Source organism: Scyliorhinus torazame, chromosome 17 (assembly GCF_047496885.1).
Source record: "Scyliorhinus torazame isolate Kashiwa2021f chromosome 17, sScyTor2.1, whole genome shotgun sequence".
Taxonomy (NCBI): Eukaryota; Metazoa; Chordata; class Chondrichthyes; order Carcharhiniformes; family Scyliorhinidae; genus Scyliorhinus; species Scyliorhinus torazame.
In genome coordinates, this window is record NC_092723.1 from 89,911,977 (window position 1) to 89,933,366 (window position 21,390).

The 21,390-nt window shown below is 49.4% G+C and overlaps 1 protein-coding gene across 4 annotated transcripts in view; it reads left to right on the forward strand.

The window, feature by feature from the left end:
* Positions 1 to 21,390, forward strand: part of kdm5ba (lysine demethylase 5Ba) — a 676,108-nt gene that overhangs the window by 579,442 nt on the left and 75,276 nt on the right. For all 4 annotated transcript variants that reach the window (XR_011935801.1, XM_072480724.1, XM_072480725.1 and 1 more), the window contains exons 25-26: positions 15,694 to 15,914; positions 17,133 to 17,459. Coding sequence is in view for 3 of the 4 variants with exons in the window: in XM_072480724.1 (XP_072336825.1) it covers positions 15,694 to 15,914; positions 17,133 to 17,459 (548 nt within the window). In the remaining variant the exon portion in view is untranslated. The remainder of the gene's footprint in view (positions 1 to 15,693; positions 15,915 to 17,132; positions 17,460 to 21,390) is intronic.

A 21,390-nucleotide genomic window follows, 5' to 3' on the forward strand; every position in this document is an offset into this window, starting at 1 on the left:
AAATTCGTCCATGGGCCATTAACAGGTCGGGTGTGTCTTAAGTGTCCTTTCCTGGAGTACCTTTCTGGATTATTCTGTGTGCAGATTAAACAATTGTCAACATAATGCGTGATGTCTGCTTTTAAATCATGCCACCAGCACAAAGGTCTTAAGTGGGCAATGGGTGGTTTCTATCCCTTGATGTCTGTGTCCGTCATGAAACTAGCAAATTATCTGGTTTCTGTCCTGGGTTGGGACCTTATAAATTCCATTCTTTAAAATTATTCCATCCTGTACCGTCAGTGTGTCCTTGAATTTATCATAGGGGGCTGGGTAGTTTCCGTCTAAAATTTGTCTGGGCCTGGGCTAAATCTTCGATATTTGTCTGTGAGACCTGGACCGAGTGTATCGGCTCACTCTCGGGGGGAGTTGCCAAAAGTGGCTGTGTCGTGATCCTGCCTTTGCTAGGGCGTCTGCCTTTACGTTACCGGGTGGGGACGAACGATGACGACTTCTGACTTTTATTATGCCATATGTGCGGTCTTTAGCTGTTTCAAGAATGTGCTTCAATAATGGGGCTGAGAGTAGGGGTTTACCGTAATCGGATATCAATCCTCGAGATTCAATCAGGGGCATGAATTCCGTCAAACTGTTACAGACCTATAAACTGTCCGAATATATATCTACGGGGGTCGGGAAAGAATCTGGGTGCTGCACTATATATGCAATTGCAGCTAATTCGGCTGCCTACGATCCTAAGTGACCTGCCAATTTTAAAGATATTTCCTCGAATGAGCATCCCTGCACGTCTTCCACATAAATCCTGCATCCTGTTCTTTTTCCATTATCAATGGTGTTGGAACCATCCATATAAATTTTTTAAGAGTTATCCGTGGTCAGGGAATTCTGAGCTTTACAACCTGCATGTGGGTGTAGTGATTTCGGAATAAAGGGTCCTGTGTGGTGTTTGGCTGCAATGATCTGGCACCCGTGGGGTTCCTTCATGCTGTAAATTGTCCGCTACAAATGTGTGGGTCTTTGTCTGTTTAACTGTGATGTCCCTTCCTTGTAATAACAGTGTCCAGCGAGCTGCTCTGATCTGGCTAACTGAACCGTCTTTTAACCTACCATCTAACAGTAGCTGGGGTGTTTTGGGGTGTGCTCGTTTAAAATTGTTACGGGGTTGAGGCCGGTGATATATGCGAAGTATTGAACTGCCCAAAAAACTGCGAGCAAGTGCTGTTTGCAGGCTGTAAATCCTTTCTCTACGGGATCCACAACTCGTGAGGCATAGGCTACGGGCCCTAAACTTTCATGTCTTTCTTGGAGTAGTATGGCTGATAGGGTTCGGTCGGTAGTCGCTACTTCTATGGCGTATGGAGAGTGTGGGTCTGGTACCTGCAAAGCGGGGGCTGTACCTAGGGCGTGTTTTAATACATCAATGGCGTCCGTGTGCTGTGGAAGCCATTCCCATGGGGCGTTCTTTTTAAGGAGCTCGGAAAGTGGGGCTGTCTTTGTGGCAAAACCATTTATATGGTTCCTACAATGCTCAATTAATCCTAAAAATGACTGGAGTGTTGTGACATTGTGGGGCAAGGGCAATTTAACTATTGATTCAATCCATTTCTGTTCTATCTCTCTTTTCCCGTGTGTGATAATGGTGCCTAAGTAAAGGACCTTTTCTTTTTGGATCTGGGCTTTTTTCGGGTTAACTTTACATCCAGTTGAGTGTAGGAGACCTAGTAATTCGAAAGAAGCTTAACGTGCTCTCCCTTGTGTCAGTTTGTAGGAGCAAGTCATCCACATTCTGAATGAGGCATTCAGAACGGGAAAATTTGGATAGTCTGTTTGCCAATTGCCGGTGAAACATGACGGGGGAGTTGTGGAATCCTTGCTGAAGGCATGTCCATGTATATTGCTGTCCTTGGAACGTGAAGGCGAATTTGTATTGGCAATTCTTATCCCAAGGAATGGACTAAAAGCCATTGCTAATGTCCAGCACAGTAAAGTACTTAGCATGCACTCCCTGCTTGAGCATGGTTTCGGGACTCGTGGCAATGGTGGGGCTGCTAATGGGGTTACTTTATTGAGTTCTCTGTAATCTATGGTTCGTCTCCATGAACCGTCTGGTTTTCTTACGGGCCAAATTGAGGCATTTTTTGTTGAGGCTACGGGCCGAATTACGCCTTGATCTAGCAAGCTTTGTATTACTTTTGCAATCTCGCCCTCGGCTTGCTGTGGGAAACCATATTGCTTCTGGGGCTTGGGATCGGGACCTGTAATGGTGATTGTTCCTGAAGTTTTTCCGCAATCGTGTTTGTGCTGGGCGAAGGATGTTTTATGACTTCTTAAGACCTCTCTAATCGTCTTATCTGTGGTAATCGCTTGTGGGTCAAACCAATAATCTCCCACTGAGCATATTCTGTGTTTGTAGTCTCCTACTGTGAGCGTGGCGGGGGCACTTGCTGTTCTGCCCATTTTCCAAACACAATTATTCACGGGGTCAAAGGAAAGGTTGTGTGAGCTCATGAAGTTGATTCCTAAAATGTGTTCTGCTGTTTGGGGCAAATCCACTAAAACAACGGGGTGCTTGGTATTTATGTTTCCGAGTTGAATATCTCCGGGGGCCGTAATGTATCCCTGCTGTACATGTCCTGTAAGTCCACTAAGAGTGATGGTGTCTGTGGTGGGCCATTTGTCGCCCTGAAGCATTGTGGAGGAGGGAAAAGTGGTGTGGGACCCTTCTGTGTCCCAAAGGACCTCTACTGGATGTCCCCGGACTGTGCCTGTGACTACTGGTCTGCCTGATTTGTCCCAGAGTGTGTCGCAGACCCAAGTTGGGGAGACCGAACACCGTCAATCTGTGCTACTGGTCGCTGCATTATCTGATCGGGTGCAAATTAGCTTTTATTGGTAGAGGGATTGAGTTTCAGAGCCACGAGGTCATGTTACAAAACTCTAGTGCGGTCGCATTTGGAGTTTTTTTAAAAAATAATTTATATTAAAGGTTTTCATAAAATATCAATAACAAAATGAGAAAGAAAAAAGAACCCAACAGGGTTAAGTACAAAACACAATCTAAAAAAGCAACCCCCCAAACCCCTCCCCCCCCCATACCTAAATAATAAATTAACATTAACACCCCGACTTAAGACAACAGGTGTAATACACCCCCTCAGACCCTTCCAATGTAAATAACATAAACAAAAATAAAGTAAACCCCCACCCCCCACCCCCTGAGCTGCTGCTGCCATTGACCAATGTCTATCGTTCTGCCAGAAAGTCTAGGAACGGTTGCCACCGCCTAAAGAACCCTTGTACCGACCCTCTCAAGGCGAATTTCACCCTCTCCAATTTAATGAGCCCTGCCATATCGCTGATTCCACGATTCGGGGCCTCGTATCTTTCCACTGAAGGAGAATCCTTCGCCGGGCTACCAGGGACGCAAAGGCCAGAATTCCGGCCTCTTTTGCCTCCTGCACTCCCGGCTCCTCTGCCACCCCAAATATTGCGAGCCCCCAGCCCGGATCCGACCACCCTCGACACCGTCCTCGCTACGTCCTTCCAAAATTCCTCCAGCGCTGGGCATGCCCAGAACATATGGGTGTGATTTGCTGGGCTCCCTGAGCACCTAACACACCTGTCCTCACCCCCAAAGAACCTGCTCATCCTTGTCCCGGTCATGTGTGCCCTGTGCAGCACCTTAAACTGTATGAGGCTCAGCCTCGCGCATGAAGAGGAAGAGTTCACCCTCCCTAGGGCATCTACCCACGTCCCCTCTTCGATCTCCTCTCCCAACTCCTCCTCCCACTTACCTTTCAACTCCACCACCGAGGCCTCCTCCTTCCTTCTCCTGCATCACCTGGTAAGTTTCCGAGATCTTCCCCACTCCCACCCACCCCCCCGAGAGCACCCTGTCCTGTGCTGTGTGTGCCAGTAGCCGTAGGAATTCCACCAACTGCCGTCTGGCAAACGCCCTTACCTGTAAGTACCTGAAGGTGTTCCCCGGGGGGGAGCCCGTACTTCTCCTCCAGCTCACCCAAGCTCGCGAACTTCCCGTCCAAAAACAGGTCCCCCAACTTTCGTATGCCTGCCCTGTGCCACCCTGAAAACCCTCCTCCTGTTCTTCCTGGGGCGAACCGGTGGTTCCCCCGTAATGGGGTCCACGCCGAGGCCCTAACTTCCCCCCCTATGCCGCCTCCACTGCCCCCAAATTTTGAAGGCCGCCACCACCACCGGGCTCGTGGTATACCTCCTTGGAGGGAGCGGCAGCGGCGCCGTTGCCAGCGCCCCCAGACTCGTACCCACACAGGACGCCGTCTCCAGCCTCTTCCATGCAGCCCCCTCCCCCTCCATCACCCACTTGCGCACCATTGTCGCATTGGCGGCCCAGTAGTACCCACAGAGGTTGGGCAGCGCCAGCCCCCCCCCTATCTCTACTCCGTTCCAGGAACACCCTTCTCACCCTCGGAGTCACTCGCGCCCACACAAACTCCATTATACTCCTGATAACCCGCCTGAAAAATGCCTTCGGGATAAACACGGGGAGGCACTGGAACAGGAACAAAAACCTTGGGGGCACCGTCATTTTGATTGACTGCACCCTACCCGCCAGGGACAGCGGCAACACGTCCCACCTCTTGAACTCCTCCTCCATTTACTCCACCAGCCTTGTAAAGTTAAGCCTATGCAGGGCCCCCCAGCTCCTGGCCACCTGGAACCCCAAATATCTGAAACTCCTCTCCGCCCTTTTTAGCGGGAGCTCGCCAATCCCCCTCTCCTGGTCCCCTAGCTGAACTACGAACAGCTCGCTCTTCCCCATATTGAGCTTGTACCCTGAAAAGTCCCCGAATTCCCTAAGCATCCTCATTACCTCTGGCATTCCTCCCACCGGGTCCACCACATACAGCAACAGGCCGTCCGCATAAAGCGACACCCTATGCTCCTCCCCACCCCGCACCAACCCCCTCCAGTTCCTCGACTCTCTCAGTGCCATAGCCAGGGGTTCAATCGCCAGTGCGAAGAGCAGGGGGGACAGGGGACACCCCTGTCTCGTCCCTCGGTGCAACCGAAAGTACTCGGACCTCCTCCTATTTGTGGCCACACTCGCCATCGGGACCTCATACAACAGCCTAACCCACCTGACAAACCCCTCCCCAAACCCAAACCTCTTCAGCACCTTCCACAGGTACCCCGACTCTACCCTATCGAAGGTTTTCTCAGCGTCCATCGCCACCACTATCTCCGCCTCCCCCTCCCTCGCCGGCATCATGATAACGTTCAAAAGCCTCCGCACATTCGCGTTCAACTGTCCCCTTCACAAACCCCGTCTGGTCTTCATGGATGATCTGCGGCACACAATCCTCAATCCTTGTGGCTAAGACCAAGGAGATCAGTGCCCGGGACATCGTCGGGGGTAAAGCCCCCCCCCCCCTTGCCTCATTGAAGGTCCTAACTAACAGCGGGCCCAACAGGTCCATATATTTTTTATAGAACTCGACCGGGAAACCGTCCGGCCCCGGTGCCTTCCCCGCCTGCATGCTTCCTATCCCTTTGATCAGCTCCTCCAGCCCAATCGGGGCCCCCAGTCCCGCCACCAGTCCCTCTTCCACCTTTGGAAACCTCAATTGGTCCAGGAAACGGCCCATCCCTCCCTCCTCCCGTGGGGGCTCGGATCGGTACAATTCCTCGTAGAAGTCCCTGAAGACCACATTGATGCCAACCCCACTCCGCACCACGCTCCCTCCCCTGTCCTCAACTCCCCCGATCTCCCTAGCTGCGTCCCGCTTCCGAAGCTGATGCGCCAGCATCCGGCTTGCCTTTTCCCCATACCCGTAGACCGCCCCCTGGGCCTTCCTCCACTGCACCTCCGCCTTCCTGGTGGTCACCAGGTCGAATTCGGCCTGGAGGCTGCGCCTCTTCCTCAACAATCCTTCCTCAGGTTCTTCCGCATACCTCCTGTCTACCCTCACCATCTCCCCCACCAGCCTCTCCCTCTCCCCCCACTCCCTCTGCTCCTTGTGGGCCCTGATGGAGATCAGCTCTCCCCTCACCACCGCCTTCAGTGCCTCCCATACCATCCCCACTCGGACCTCCCTGTTGTCGTTGGTCTCCAAGTACCTCTCTATACTTCCTCGGACCCGCTCGCTCACCTCCTTGTCCGCCAACAGCCCCACCTCCAAGTGCCACAGCGGGCGCTGGTCCCACTCCTCCCCATCTCCAAGTCCACCCAATGCGGGGCGTGGTCCGAAACGGCTATTGCCGAATACTCGGTATCCTCTACTCTCGCTATCAGCACCCTACTCAAAATGAAAAAGTCGATTCGAGAATAAGCCTTATGGACATGTGAGAAGAATGAAAATTCCCTAGCCCCCGGCCTTGCAAATCTCCAAGGGTCCACCTCTCCCATTTGGTCCATAAATCCCCTCAACACTCTAGCCGCCGCCGGCTTCCTACACGTCCTAGACCTGGAGCGATCCAGTGCAGGATCCAACACCGTGTTAAAGTCTCCCCCCATTATCAGGCCCCCCACTTCCAAGTCTTGGATCGGACCCAACATACGCCGCATAAAACCCGCATCGTCCCAGTTCGGAGCATACACATTGACCAGTACCACCCTCTCTCCCTGCAACTTACCACTTACCATTATGTACCTACCGCCATTATCTGCCACAATGCTCGACGCCTCGAATAACACCTTTCCCACCAAGATCGCCACCCCTCGATTTTTGGCATCTAGCCCCGAGTGAAACACCTGACCTACCCACCCTTTCCTCAATCTTACCTGGTCTGTCACCTTCAGGTGTGTCTCCTGGAGCATAACCACATCCGCCTTGAGCCCCTTCAGGTGCGCGAACAGGCGGGCCCGCTTCACCGGCCCATTCAGTCCCCTTACATTCCAGGTTATCAGCCGGATCAGGGGGCTACCCGCCGACTAGCCATGACCCCTCCTCGGCCAGCCACGCGCCCGCACCCCACACCCGGCCCGTTCCCCACAGCGGCATACCCCTGTCTCGACCCACCCCACTCGCTCCAGCTCCTCCTTGATCTTAGCAGCAGCAACTCGATCCCCCCCCCCCCCCCCCCCCCCCCCACCCCCCCCCCCCCTCCGGCTAGGACCCATCCTAGCTGGTTTACTCCCCCCATTACACTTCCGCAAGACAGCTGACCCCTGCTGACCCCGGCCACTCCCGCCTCCCCTTCGACTCCTCCCATTGTGTGGCACACCCTCCTCTCCCGCTCCCCATTCACAGGCTCTCCCCCTCCGTTCTAAGCGCGGGAAACAATCCTCGCCTCCCCGCCCCCCCAGTCTTCGGCGCGGGGAAAAATCCCGCGCTCTCCACCTACCAGGCCCCGCCACCAACCAAAACAGTGCCCAACCCGCCCCATCCACCCTCCCCAACCCGAAAGAGAAAAACACAGAGAAAAAGAAACCCAAAACAATGCAAAGGCCCCCCCCCCCGCCGAACCAAAAATAGGCATAACATATCCACCGCAGTCCCCAATCGCCCATCCCGACCCTCAGTCTGTGTCCAGCTTCTCGGCCTGAACAAAGGCCCACGCCTCCTCCGGAGACTCAAAATAATGGTGCCGGTCCTTGTAGGTAACCCACAGTCGCGCCGGCTGCAACATGCCAAACTTCACCCCCTTCCTGTGCAGCACCGCCTTCGCTCGATTGTACCCGGCCCTCCTCTTCGCCACCTCCGCACTCCAGTCCTGATATATCCGAACCTCCGCGTTCTCCCGCCTGCTGCTCCTCTCCTTCTTGGCCCACCTGAGCACACACTCCTGATCGACGAACCGATGGAACCGCACCAGCACCGCCCGCGGAGGCTCGTTAGCCTTGGGCCTCCTCGCCAACACTCTTTGGGCCCCTTCCAGCTCCAGGGGCCCCTGAAAGGACCCCGCTCCCATCAGTGAGTTTAACATGGTGACCACATAGGCCCCCACGTCCGGCCCCTCCAGCCCCTCCGGGAGGCCCAGAATCCACAGATTCTTCCGCCTCGACCGGTTCTCCATCTCCTCGAACCGCTCCTGCCATTTCTTGTGGAGCGCCTCGTGTGCCTCCACCTTTACCGCCAGGACTAAGATCTCGTCCTCATTGTCAGAGATCTTTGGTTGAGCCTCTCGGATCGCCACCCCCTGGGCCGTCTGTGTCGCCAGCAGCTTATCAATAGAAGCCTTCATCGGCTCTAGCAGGTCCGTTTTAATCTCTCTGAGGCAGCGCTGGATACCCTCCTGGTGCTCCTCCGCCCACTGCCTCCACGCTGCCTGGTCTCCGCCCGCCGCCATTTTGTCCTTCTTCCCTCCCTTCTTCTGGTCCACCACCACCTTTTTTGTCACCCCGCTCCTAGTTAAAGCCATATACTGACGGGGAGCTATTATTAACTCCTTCCCACACCGGGAAACGTCGAAAAAGTGCCCTTGGGGGCCCTGAAAAGAGCCCAAAAGTCTCGAGAGGGAATCCTTTTGGCAGTGTTCGCTTCACCAATCTGCCCCAAAATGTCTGGAAACTCCTGAAAAAGGTCTAAGAGTCCGTTCCAGACGGGAGCTGCCGAATGCGCGACCTACTCCTCCATGGCCGCCACCGGAAGCCTTGTCCCCGCTTCTTCAGTGGCCTTGGTGAGATCTTTTCACAGTTGTTCCCTCTGCTGTTAGAATTCACTTTTGATAAAGGCCCTCAGGTCAGTTTGCAGCTTTAAAGCTTGCCCTTCCCCCGCCTGCATGCTGGAAGAGGCCCTGTTTATCCTGTTGCAGCCAAATCTTTTACTGTTTCTGCCAGGTCTAGTAGCCAAAAGGCATAACATTCCTGGGGGACACTGTCAGGGGAATGTTGCAGTCTTCTTGCCACACCGGGAAATGTCAAACAAATGCCGTGCGGGAGCCCAAAAGTCCGTTCCAAGCGGGAGCTACCGAATGTGCGAGCTAGCTCTGCATAGCCGCACCCGGAAGTGTATTTGGAGTATTGCGTGCAATTCTGGTCGCCGCTTTATAGGAAGGATGTGGAAGCATTGGAAAGGGTGCAGAGGAGAGTTACCAGAATGTTGCCTGGTATGGAGGGAAGATCTTATGAGGAAAGGCTGAGGGACTTGAGGCTGTTTTCGTTAGAGAGAAGAAGGTTAAGAGGTGACTTAATTGAGGCATACAAGATGATCAGAGGATTAGATAGGGTGGACAGTGAGAGCCTTTTTCCTCGGATGGTGATGTCTAGCACGAGGGGACATAGCTTTAAATTGAGGGAAGATAGATAAAGGACAGATGTCAGAGGTAGGTTCTTTACTCAGAGAGTAGTAAGGGCGTGGAATGCCCTGCCTGCAACAGTAGTGGACTCACCAACACTAAGGGCATTCAAATGGTCATTCGATAGACATATGGATGATAAGGGAATAGTGTAGATGGGCTTTAGAGTGGTTTCACAGGTCGGCGCAACATCAAGGGCCGAAGGGCCTGTTCTGCGCTGTAATGTTCTATGTTCTAAATGCTATGTATGGGTCTAACATTGTTCCTAGGTGGGGCGTTCGATTGCTGGTTCCGTTGCTGGTTCGGGGGGTGTTGCATTCGCGGGCGTAATGTCCCTGCTGTCCACAATTATAGCATCCCCGTGGTGCCTGTGCTCTGGGAGCTGTCCTTCATTTCTACCCTCATTAACCCATGCGGGGAGTTGATGTGTCCTTACTGGGTTCATAATCGCTTCTGCCTTCTCCTGATCTGCCTTTCTATGTAGAGATTGTTCCCAAGCTCTGGAGAGTCTCTTTAAAACCCACACTTCATTATGTGTGGCGTCTGCGGGGTCGTAATTCACACAGGCCTTTTGACCTGCTTCTGTGGGGTGGGAGACTGAAGTGGTTGTGTTGTCGTTATTTAAGTGTGCGCGGACTAAATCCCCAAAGACCGCTTTAAAGTGTATCCAAAGCCGTCCTGCGTATGCAGTCGGATGCTCTCCCTTCTTTTGTCTACAACGGTTTAGACTTCCTACGGGGTCTCCTCTGTTGTAACCAATTGCATCTAACCAATAAGGCTTCCTCCTCCTACATTCTTTAGGTCTGGTGATGCTGAGCTAACGGATGGGTCAAGGCTCATTACTATAAGCTTCACTTCCTCCGGTTCGTCCAGACCGTACATAACTGCCTGTTGTCTTACTCACTCAAAGAAATGATGCGGGTCTGCTGTGGGTTGGAATGGTTCTATTTTATCGCACACATCTCTCAATTGTGTGATGGTTAGTGGGGTGGTGTACACAAAATCGGGCTCATCGTCAGTCGGTGACTTGCGCTGTGTGGTGACTGGATACATGGGGTTGTGTGCTGCCTGTGCAGTCGGTGGTGCGGGTGCTTGCCTTTTCGGGGACTGGGGGGGCTCTATTCTGATTCTCAGTGTCTTCTACATATCTATGGGCAGTTTCATTGAGTTCCTGCCAATCGGGGCCATTTTCCTGATCTAAATTCGGTCCAAAGGTGTCTCTGAATCCGTTGTGCACTGAGAGCAGTGACATTAACTTGGCTATTTGTTGCCTACATTTGGTGTGATCTACTGAACTCTGCCTTTGTTCCTTGTTCCTGTGAAACTATGGAGTGCTCGTAAAGCTGCCTTCAAATCTGCGCATTGTTTCTTTAACTGTTCTACCTATTCCGTCTCTTCTCTTACCAAAACTGCGCATTGTGTTTCTTGGTAGGCCTTATTGTATTGTGTCTGAAAGCTGCTTGGGTGAACTGTACAAGATTGGTGTGCCCGTTTGACATCAGCCATCTCCTTGTCTTTAGCTGCTCTCAGAGTTGCTCATTAACTTTCTCACATTCACCAAAATTTCCCTCACTCTTCTCCTCTTTCTCTACAAGCTGTCTGCGGAGCGTCCTCACGACCTCCTCTGTGCCTCGCAATTGTGCCAGACAGGACACGATTGCCATCGGCTTACAAACCTTTCCGACATTCTTTTTATGTATCTCGGTTAGGTTATCCCAACAGGTTTGTCCTATGCTTCCTGGACCTGACAAAACTCGGACCAAAGGGGACATCCTTTCCCCTTTAAGTACTTTCTCAAATCCCCTTCCCATATGGGGCACTGCTCTGCTCTACTGGTCGCTGCGACCTCGGGTTCCTGCAGGTTCATTAGGCGTTCCATTGCCTTCGCTGCCATTGCTACTAGTATCTCTAGAGTTTCCTACCGTAATCTCTGTTTCTCTACCGTAAATTTGGGACGGGGAATAAGGCGGCGATTCGAACAGCAGGTATGGCCTAAGCTATTTTCCGGTTCACAATATTCCTGATAGTTTTACGCAACAAAATCTAACGAGGTTACTTATATCGCTGTTAGTACGCATGCAAGTTAATACACACTTCCGAATCTTGAAGATTTGATCGATATGGGCCTTTCACTTGAGGTTTCTTTCACTTTTCCCAATTGGATTTCTAATTCAATGTTTTGTGGGTTCTCTCGGAGTGACAAAATGACTTCTAGGTCGAGTCCCATCAGATGTCGCCAATAATGTTGCCAATTTGCACCGGAGTCACCAATAATGTTGCTCTTTTTAACTGGATACTGATAGTTATAGATGGCGCTTCAGCTCCAAAACTCAAGACTCCAGGAGTTGCGACTGGAGATACCTCCCACACACATGCTAGTCCTGGGAACTGGAAACATTCCTGGTGCCAGAAGTGCAAGTGGATGATCCATCTCAGTCTCCTCCTGAGGTCCACAGCATCACAGTTGTTAATTTTCAGCCAATTCGATTCATTCCACATGATATCAAGAAACAGCTGAAGGCTCTGGATTCTGCAGTGGCTATGTGCCCTGACAACATTTCAGCAATAGTACTGAAGATTTGTGATCCAGGACTAGCTGCACCATTAGGTAAGCTGTTCCAGAACAGCTACAACAATGTGGAAAATTGTTCAGCTATGTCCTGTCCACAAAAAACAGGACAAATCCAACCCACCCAATTACTGGCCCATCAGTTACTCTCGATCATCAGCAAAGTGATGGATGGAGCCAGCGACAGCGCAATCAAGCGGCACTTATTCTGCAGCATTTGACCGGGTGTGCTATCAAATCTGGAGTCAATAGGAATGAGGAAAACTGTCCATTGATTGGACTCATAACTAGCACAAAGGACAATGCTTGTGGTTGTTGGAGGCCAATCATCTCAATTGCCCTTGAAATTCATTTCATTACCATCATTGAAATCCCCACTTTCAACATAGAATCATAGAATTCCTGCAGTGCAGAAGGAGGCCATTCAGCCCATCATAGAATTTACAGTGCAGAAGGAGGCCATTCGGCCCATCGAGTCTGCACCGGCTCTTGGAAAGAGCACCCTACCCAAGCCCACACCTTCACCCTATCCCCATAACCCAGTAACCCCACCCAACACTAAGGACAATTTTGGACACTAAGGGCAATTTAGCAAAGCCAATCCACCTAACCTGCACATCTTTGGACTGTGGGAGGAAACCGGAGCACCCAGAAGAAACCCACGCACACAAGGGGAGAATGTGCAGACTCCGCACAGACAGTGACCCAAGCCGGGAATCGAACCTGGGACCCTGGAGCTGTGAAGCAATTGTGCTAACCACAATGCTACCGTGCTGCCCTTGCAGGGTAGCAATGGCCAGACACGTAGAACAATTCAGGCTCCTGCTGGACTTTCACCTCATCAATGTGCACCTGGAGTTTGACCATAATCGGCGGTCATGTGTGTGCCAGGGAGCTGGACTGCAGTCATTTTTTTTTTTTTAATTTAGTGTACCCAATTTATTTTTTCCAATTAAGGGGCAATTTAGCATGGCCAATCCACCTATCCTGCACATCTTTGAGTTGTGGGGGCGAAACCCATGCAAACACAGGGAGAATGTGCAAACCCCACATGGACAGTGACCCAGAGCCGAGATCGAACCAGGGACCTCGGTGCTATGAGGCAGCAGGGCTAACCCACTGTGGCACCGTGCTGTCTGCATCAAGTCTGCACTGACCCTTGGAAAGAGCACTCTACCTAGGCCCATGCCCCACCCTAGCCACATAACTCCACCTAATGTTTTGGACACTAAGGGGCAATTTAGCATGGCCAATGCACCTAACCTGCACATCTTTGGACTGTGGAAGGAAACTGGAGCAGTGGAGGAAACCCACACAGGCACAAGAAGAAAGTGACAACTCCACACAAACATCCTGGGGGTTACCATTGACTAGAGCCTGAACTGGACTAGCCACACAAATACTGTGGCTACAATAGCAGGTCAGACGCTAGGAATCCTGTGATGAGTAACTCACCTTCTGAATCATAGAATTCCAACAGTGCAGAAGTAGGCCATTCGGCCCATCAAGTCTGCACCAGCTCTCTGAAAGAGCACCCTACCTAGGCCCACTCCCCCACTCTATTCCTGTAACCTAACCTGTACATCCCTGTACACTAAGGGACATTTTTGTAGCATAGCCAATCCACCTAACTTGCACATCTTTGGACTGTGGGAAGTATCCCATGCAAGACACAATGAGAACGTGAAAACTCCGCAAAAGCCATGGCCTGAATTGAACCCAGGTCTCTGGCGCTGTGAGGCAGCGATGCTAACCACTGTGCCACCATGCTACCTTGACTCCCCAAAGTCACCATCTACAAGGAACAAGTCTGGAGTGTGATGGTATACTCTCCACTTGCCTGGATGAGTGCAGCTCGAACAACACTCAAGAAGTTCAACACCATCCAGGACAAAGCAGCCTGCTTGATTGCTAGCCCTTCCACAAACATTCAATCCCTCCTCCGTGAACCAACAGTGGCAGCCATGTACTATCTAGAAGATGCACTGAAGGATCTCACCAAAACTCCTTAAGTAGCACCTTGCAAATCCAAGACCATGTAGAAAGACAAGGGCAGCTGATACCTGGAAACACCACCATCTGGAGGTTTCCCTCCAAGTCACTCACCATCCTGACTTAGAAATATTTCACAATTCCTTCACTGTTGTTCAGTCAAAATCCTGGAACTCCCTCCTTAACAGCACACTGGGTGTACTTATGCCACATGGATTGCAGCAGTTCAAAAAGACAGCTCACCGCTACCTTCTCAAGGGTAACTGGGGATGGGCAACTGTTGAGATGGCCTAGCCGGCGATGCCCTCATCCCATAAATGAATTTTAAGAAAGAAAATCCCAGAACATCAGTGCAAGAGTTCCTCAGGGTAGTATCCTTGGTCCAACCATCTTCAGCTGCTTCTTCAATGACCTTCCATCATAAGTTCGGAAATGGGATGTTTGCTGATGAGTGTTCAGCACCATTTGCGATCCCTCAGATACTGAAGTAATCTGTGCCCGTATGCAGTAACACCTGGAAAACATTCAGGCCAGGGCTAATGAGTGACAAGTAACATTTATGCCACAAAGTCCCAGGCAAGAAAGAATCCAACCATCTCCCTTGACATTCAATGGCATAACCATCACTAAATCCCCCACTATCAACATGGGTTACCGTTGACCAGGAACTGAACAGGACCAGCCATGCAAATACTGTGGCTACAAGAACATGTCAGTCAGACACTGGGAATCCTACAGAGTAATTCACCTCCTGACTCCCCAAACTCTGTCCTCCATCTACAGGTCCGGAATGTGATAGAATACTTTACACTTGCTTGGATGTGTGCAGCTCCAACTACACTCAAAGAAGCTCGACACTATCTAGGACAAAGCAACCTGTTTGACTGACACACCCATCCACTTGCTCCATCACCAGTGCAGGATGGCAGCAGTGCCTGCAATCTACAAGATACACTGCAGCAACCCAACAGTACCTTCCAAATTTGCGACCTTTAGAACCTGGAAGGACAAGGGCAGCAGGTGCATGGAAACACCAACTCTGGTGGAGTTCACTTCCGGGCCACACACTCCTGACTTAGAAATATATCGCCATTCCTTCAATGTTGGTTCAGCTCAGTGGGCTGGTTTAGCTCAGTGGGTTAGACAGCTGGTTTGTGATGCAGAACAAAGCCAGCAGCACGGGTTCACACCAGCTGAGAATTCTTAATTCTCCTTCCGTGTATCCGAACAGGCGCTGGCATGTGGCGACTAGGGGCTTTTCACAGTAACTTCATTGCAGTGTTAATGTAATCCTACTTGTGACAATAAATAGATTATTATGCTGCTGGGTCAAAATCCTGGAAGTCCCTCCTTAACAGAACTGTGGGTGTACATGATTCAAAAAGGCAGCTCACCACCTCCAGAGCAATTATGGATTGGCAATAAAAATGACCTATCCAGCGATATCCATATCCCACGAAATTTTCTTTTTGTAAATTGTTGTGAGAAAAGTTTTGTAAATGGATACAGGGAAGTTACAGATCCAGGGTGAATTCATGGTGGAATTAGTTATCAAAACCAGACCCCTCATGTGAATTGCTCTGGATTCTGAATAGATTGCATGATCACACATTATTGAACTTCTGTTTCACTCTTGCATTTTTTTCACTTTTCATGAAAAATATCAATCCGAATATTATTCTCTGAACTAATTCCTCACTGGAGAGCAGAAATTCAGTGTTTGAGATAGCTGATTTTATTTTGCGTTAAATTATAGTATCTGCCACAAATTGTTGCCATTCATTTTTTTCCTTAAGTCTTTTTACAATACGAGTGGTTCTGCCTCAGAGAAAGTTTAGTAAATAAATATTTTGAAAACTCTTGCAACTCTGAACTTCTAGTAAACATATTCTTGTAAATGTCTACTCTTACAGGGTTGTGCCTGTCTGATGATTTGAGGTCCCAACTTGATGAACTGATGATGGAGGCTCTTCTACTGCAGGTCTCACTGCCTGAGATGCAGCACATATACCAGATCTTGTGGATAGCGCAGTACCCTGTAGTAGAAGGTCACCAGCAACGATCTGAACTACTGAACTGTGAGCCAGTGGAGGTCATGCAGTGTATTGCAGAGACCTGTTCTTCCACAGCTGAGGTATGGAACTGCAAAGATCCAATAGCAATGTTATTTGGTCAGACAAAAATGTACCTCAATGCATGCAGGTTTTAAATTGTCTTTGACAATTGTGAATGAATGAGTATTTTCCTGATAGGATGACCTCAATGATAACTGTTTCAAATATTTCATCAAACATTGGGGAAACAAGCACATGATGGAAAGTACATGGAGCATTCTAGGCCTCATCTGACGATGATGTAGGTGTCCATTTTGCTTTTGCCTGTTCTTTTGGTCAAGTCTGCACTTGTCAACAACGTACTTTAGTCTTCAAACCAAAGTAGAGAAAGACAAACACAGGTAGAGTTCCTGCTTGCTCCATATAGTGAATGTATTTTCCCCCATTCGGGGAACCCCCCCCCCCCCCCCCCCCCCCCCACTCAAGACAGGATAGGTTACAAAGGGCTCCACATTGAGAAGCCATTGCACCTCCTGAACTTATGGCCATGAGTAATGCTGGAGACTGCCCAGTCCATTAAGGTGTTTGTTTGTCTGCAGGGTTCTCTTGAGCCAAGCAAGAGGACTCCCATCCCTGAGAGCTAGCTGTACCCCTCCAGGATCTCATTCATATTAATTTCCTGGAGCAGTGTAGTTAGCAATTTTAGATACCAAATTACTTGGCCTATCATCAGGAGGGGGAGGAGTTGATTGTTTCCAATGTGCTCTGTGCAGAATTCAGGCTGATAACATCTGTGCAGTTTTCTGGGATTGCTACTTCTCCAAGGAGATGCTGCAGCTTTCAATTTTGTACATTACCATGATATTTACATAACTGGCAGATGGACACATGGCATAATCTATTTAATAGTGGCTCCATAGTTCACAAACTCCATCAAGGTAGAAATTGACCTGTGATAAATGAATATTTTTAAATCTTCCTGGCTAACAGAGGAAACTATGCTGGGAAGTTTGCAGTGTTCCAGACATGTCAAATAACCTAAGATGTTGACTTCAATCCTGTTAAATGATGAATTCATTTCAGAAATCATAAATAGCCACAATGAAATTTTGGAAACCTAAATATTGTACAGTGCACTTGATTAATAGAAATAGTACTGAAAATACTTACAGGAGATTTCAATCACAAGAACTCACCAGTAATCAGAGACACATGCACAATAATAACAAAAAGGATCTGAGAAGTTGGCAGCATTTCTCTGCCGAATGGACTTGATTGAATTCTCTGTTATGTTTCAGGGGGAAGGTTGTTGTTTAAAGCCAATGAAAAGAGAAGGAAACTGTGAGAAAAAGAAAAGACGGCTTGAAAAAGATGGTTCAGTGGGTGAAAAGAGAGAAAAATGTAAAAAACTGAACAACCCAAAAAAGAGAAATCTCAAATTCAACCAAGAAAAATCTAAAGATCTGAGCTTGGTGAGAATAGAAGCAGAGAAGTATTTGGAATGTCTACAGCCTCATGAGGCATTGGCGGTGATAATGGAGCCTCCATGTTCTGAGCCAGAGGACTCTGAAGATGAGGATGCAATCTGCCCTGCAGAAAACTGTCAACAGCCAGAGGGAGATGAGGTCAGTATTCAACAGTTTTTGTTCACTACATTGGGGCATAATAGATGTATATAAACGTAAATGGAATCTCATTATTTTTATCAGCTTTTGCTTTTTCTGTGTGATTAATTGATTAATTCTAATTCCGATGTAGTCTTGGCTGGCCTCCCACTTTCTACCCTACATTAATTTGAGATAATCCAAAACTCTGCTCCCTGTATCCTAATTTGCTCCATGTCTGTTACCCCTGTGCTCTTTTACCTACATTGATTCAAATCCTTCCATGGCCTCACCCCTCCGCAACTCTGTAATCTTCTCCAACTCTGAGATGAGATACCTGAACCCCTCCAATGCTGGCTCTTTGAACATCCCTTATTTTAATTGCTCTGTAATGCATCTCTCAAAAACACATCCTTTTATTGAGTGACTTCCATTCCCATTAAGTGTTTTTTTTTTCATTTGTTCATTCTTCAGTGAGAGGAAGAGAAATTGCAAAATCCAACTGTATCAACAATGTGGAGATGTAAGATTGTTTTTGGGATAAGTGACAACTACATCATCCATTTCAATTAATGCCTGAGAACTGCTAGGTTTGAGACCAATGACAGAGCAGGAGAATAGTAGAGAAATAGCTATTATGCAATTGAGTTCAATGTAAACATTGGGGGGAAAAAATGATCATGAGAAATAGGAGCATTTGGCCCATTGAGCTTGTTCTGCCATTCAGTAAGGTCATGGCTGATTTGATTGCGGCCTGCTCCCCATAACTCTTGATCCGTTGTAGATCAAAAATCTGTCTAACAGCCTTGAATATGTGCAATGACCGAGCCCCTACTTCTCTCTGGGGTGGAGAATTCTAAATACTAACAACCCTCTGAGAGGTGAATTTCTTCCTCATTTCAGGCTGCAAAGGGAGACTTCTTATTACAAAACTTTCCCATAGTTCTAGATTCCCTTTAAGGGCAAACTTACTCCCAGAATCTTTCCTGTCAAACCCCCTCAGAATCTTAAGTTTCATTAAGATCACCTTTTGTTCTTTTTTTTTTTTTTAAATAATATTTTATTGAAAATTTTTGGTCAACCAACACAGTACATTGTGCATCCTTTACACAACATTGTAACAATACAGATAATAATGACCTTTTTTAAATTTAAACAAAAACAACAACAAATAAATAAATATTAAATAACAAAAAAAAAAAAAAAAAAAAAAACTAGCCCTAATTGGCAACTGCCTTGTCTCAGGCCACACCCCCATCCCCCCCCCCCCCCCCCCAAGTCCTGGGCCGCTGCTGCTGCCTTCTTTGTTCTCCCCTATCTATCTTTCCGCAAGATATTCGACGAACGGTTGCCACCGCCTAGTAAACCCTTGAGCCGACCCCCTTAGGACGAACTTAATCCGCTCTAACTTTATGAACCCCGCCATATCATTTATCCAGGTCTCCACCCCCGGGGGCTTGGCTTCTTTCCACATTAGCAATATTCTGCGCCGGGCTACTAGGGACGCAAAGGCCAAAACATCGGCCTCTTTCGCCTCCTGCACTCCCGGCTCTTGTGCAACCCCAAATATAGCCAACCCCCAGCTTGGTTCGACCCGGACTCCTACTACTTTTGAAAGCACCTTTGTCACCCCCATCCAAAACCCCTGTAGTGCCGGGCATGACCAAAACATATGGGTATGATTCGCTGGGCTTCTCGAGCACCTCGCACACCTATCCTCCACCCCAAAAAATTTACTGAGCCGTGTTCCAGTCATATGTGCCCTGTGTAATACCTTAAACTGAATCAGGCTTAGCCTGGCGCACGAGGACGACGAGTTTACCCTGTTTAGGGCATCTGCCCACATCCCCTCCTCAATCTCCTCCCCTAGCTCTTCTTCCCATTTCCCTTTTAGTTCGTCCATCATAGTCTCCCCTTCGTCTCTCATTTCCCTATATATATCCGACACCTTACCGTCCCCCACCCATTTCTTTGAGATGACTCTGTCCTGCACCTCTTGTGTCGGGAGCTGCGGGAATTCCCTCACCTGCTGCCTCGCAAAAGCCCTCAATTGCATGTACCTGAATGCATTCCCTTGGGGCAACCCATATTTCTCGGTCAGCGCTCCCAGACTCGCAAACTTCCCATCCACAAATAGATCTTTCAATTGCGTTATACCTGCTCTTTGCCACATTCCATATCCCCCATCCATTCCCCCCGGGGCAAACCTATGGTTGTTTCTTATCGGGGACCCCCCCAGTGCTCCGGTCTTTCCCCTATGTCGTCTCCACTGTCCCCAAATCTTCAGTGTAGCTACCACCACCGGACTCGTGGTATAGTTCCTTGGTGAGAACGGCAATGGGGCTGTCACCATAGCCTGCAGGCTGGTCCCCCTACAGGACGCCCTCTCTAATCTCTTCCACGCCGCTCCTTCCTCCTCTCCCATCCACTTACTCACCATTGAAATATTAGCGGCCCAATAATACTCACTTAGGCTCGGTAGTGCCAGCCCCCCCCTATCCCTACTACGCTGTAAGAATCCCTTCCTCACTCTCGGAGTCTTCCCGGCCCAAACAAAACCCATAATACTCTTTTCTATCCTTTTGAAAAAAGCCTTCGTGATCACCACCGGGAGACACTGAAACACAAAAAGGAATCTCGGGAGGACCACCATCTTAACTGCCTGCACCCTCCCTGCCATTGACAATGCTACCATGTCCCATCTCTTGAAATCTTCCTCCATCTGTTCCACCAACCGCGTCAAATTTAGCCTGTGCAATGTGCCCCAATTCTTAGCTATCTGGATCCCCAGGTAACGAAAGTCTCTTGTTACCTTCCTCAACGGTAGGTCTTCTATTTCTCTACTCTGCTCCCCTGGATGCACCACAAACAGCTCACTCTTTCCCATATTCAATTTATACCCTGAAAAATCCCCAAACTCCCCAAGTATCCGCATTATTTCTGGCATCCCCTCCGCTGGATCCGCCACATATAGTAGCAGATCATCCGCATATAAAGATACCCGGTGTTCTTCTCCTCCCCTAAGTATTCCCCTCCATCCCTTGGAACCTCTCAGCGCTATCGCCAGGGGCTCAATCGCCAGTGCAAACAGTAATGGGGACAGAGGACATCCCTGCCTTGTCCCTCTATGGAGCCGAAAATATGCCGATCCCCGTCCATTCGTGACCACACTCGCCACTGGGGCCCTATACAACAGCTGCACCCATCTAACATACCCCTCTCCGAACCCAAATCTCCTCAACACCTCCCACAGATAATCCCACTCCACTCTATCAAATGCTTTCTCGGCATCCATCGCCACTACTATCTCCGTTTCACCCTCTGGTGGGGCCATCATCATTACCCCTAACAACCTCCGTATGTTCGTGTTCAGCTGTCTCCCCTTCACAAACCCAGTTTGGTCCTCATGAACCACCCCCGGGACACATTCCTCTATTCTCATTGCCATTACCTTGGCCAAGACCTTGGCATCTACATTGAGGAGGGAGATTGGTCTGTAGGACCCGCATTGTAGCGGATCCTTTTCCTTCTTTAAAAGAAGCGATATCGTTGCTTCTGACATAGTCGGGGGCAGTTGTCCCCTTTCCTTTGCCTCGTTGAAGGTCCTCGTCAGTAGCGGGGCGAGCAAGTCCAAATATTTTCTGTAAAATTCAACTGGGAATCCGTCCGGTCCCGGGGCCTTTCCCGTCTGCATGTTCCTAATTCCTTTCACCACTTCTTCTACCGTGATCTGTGCTCCCAATCCCATCCTTTCCTGCTCTTCCACCTTGGGAATTTCCAGCCGATCCAAAAACTCCATCATTCTCTCCCTCCCATCCGGGGGTTGAGCTTCATACAATTTTTTATAAAATGTCTTAAACACTTCATTCACTCTCTCCGCTCCCCGCTCCGTCTCTCCATCTTCGTCTCTCACCCCCCCTATTTCCCTCGCTGCTCCCCTTTTCCTCAATTG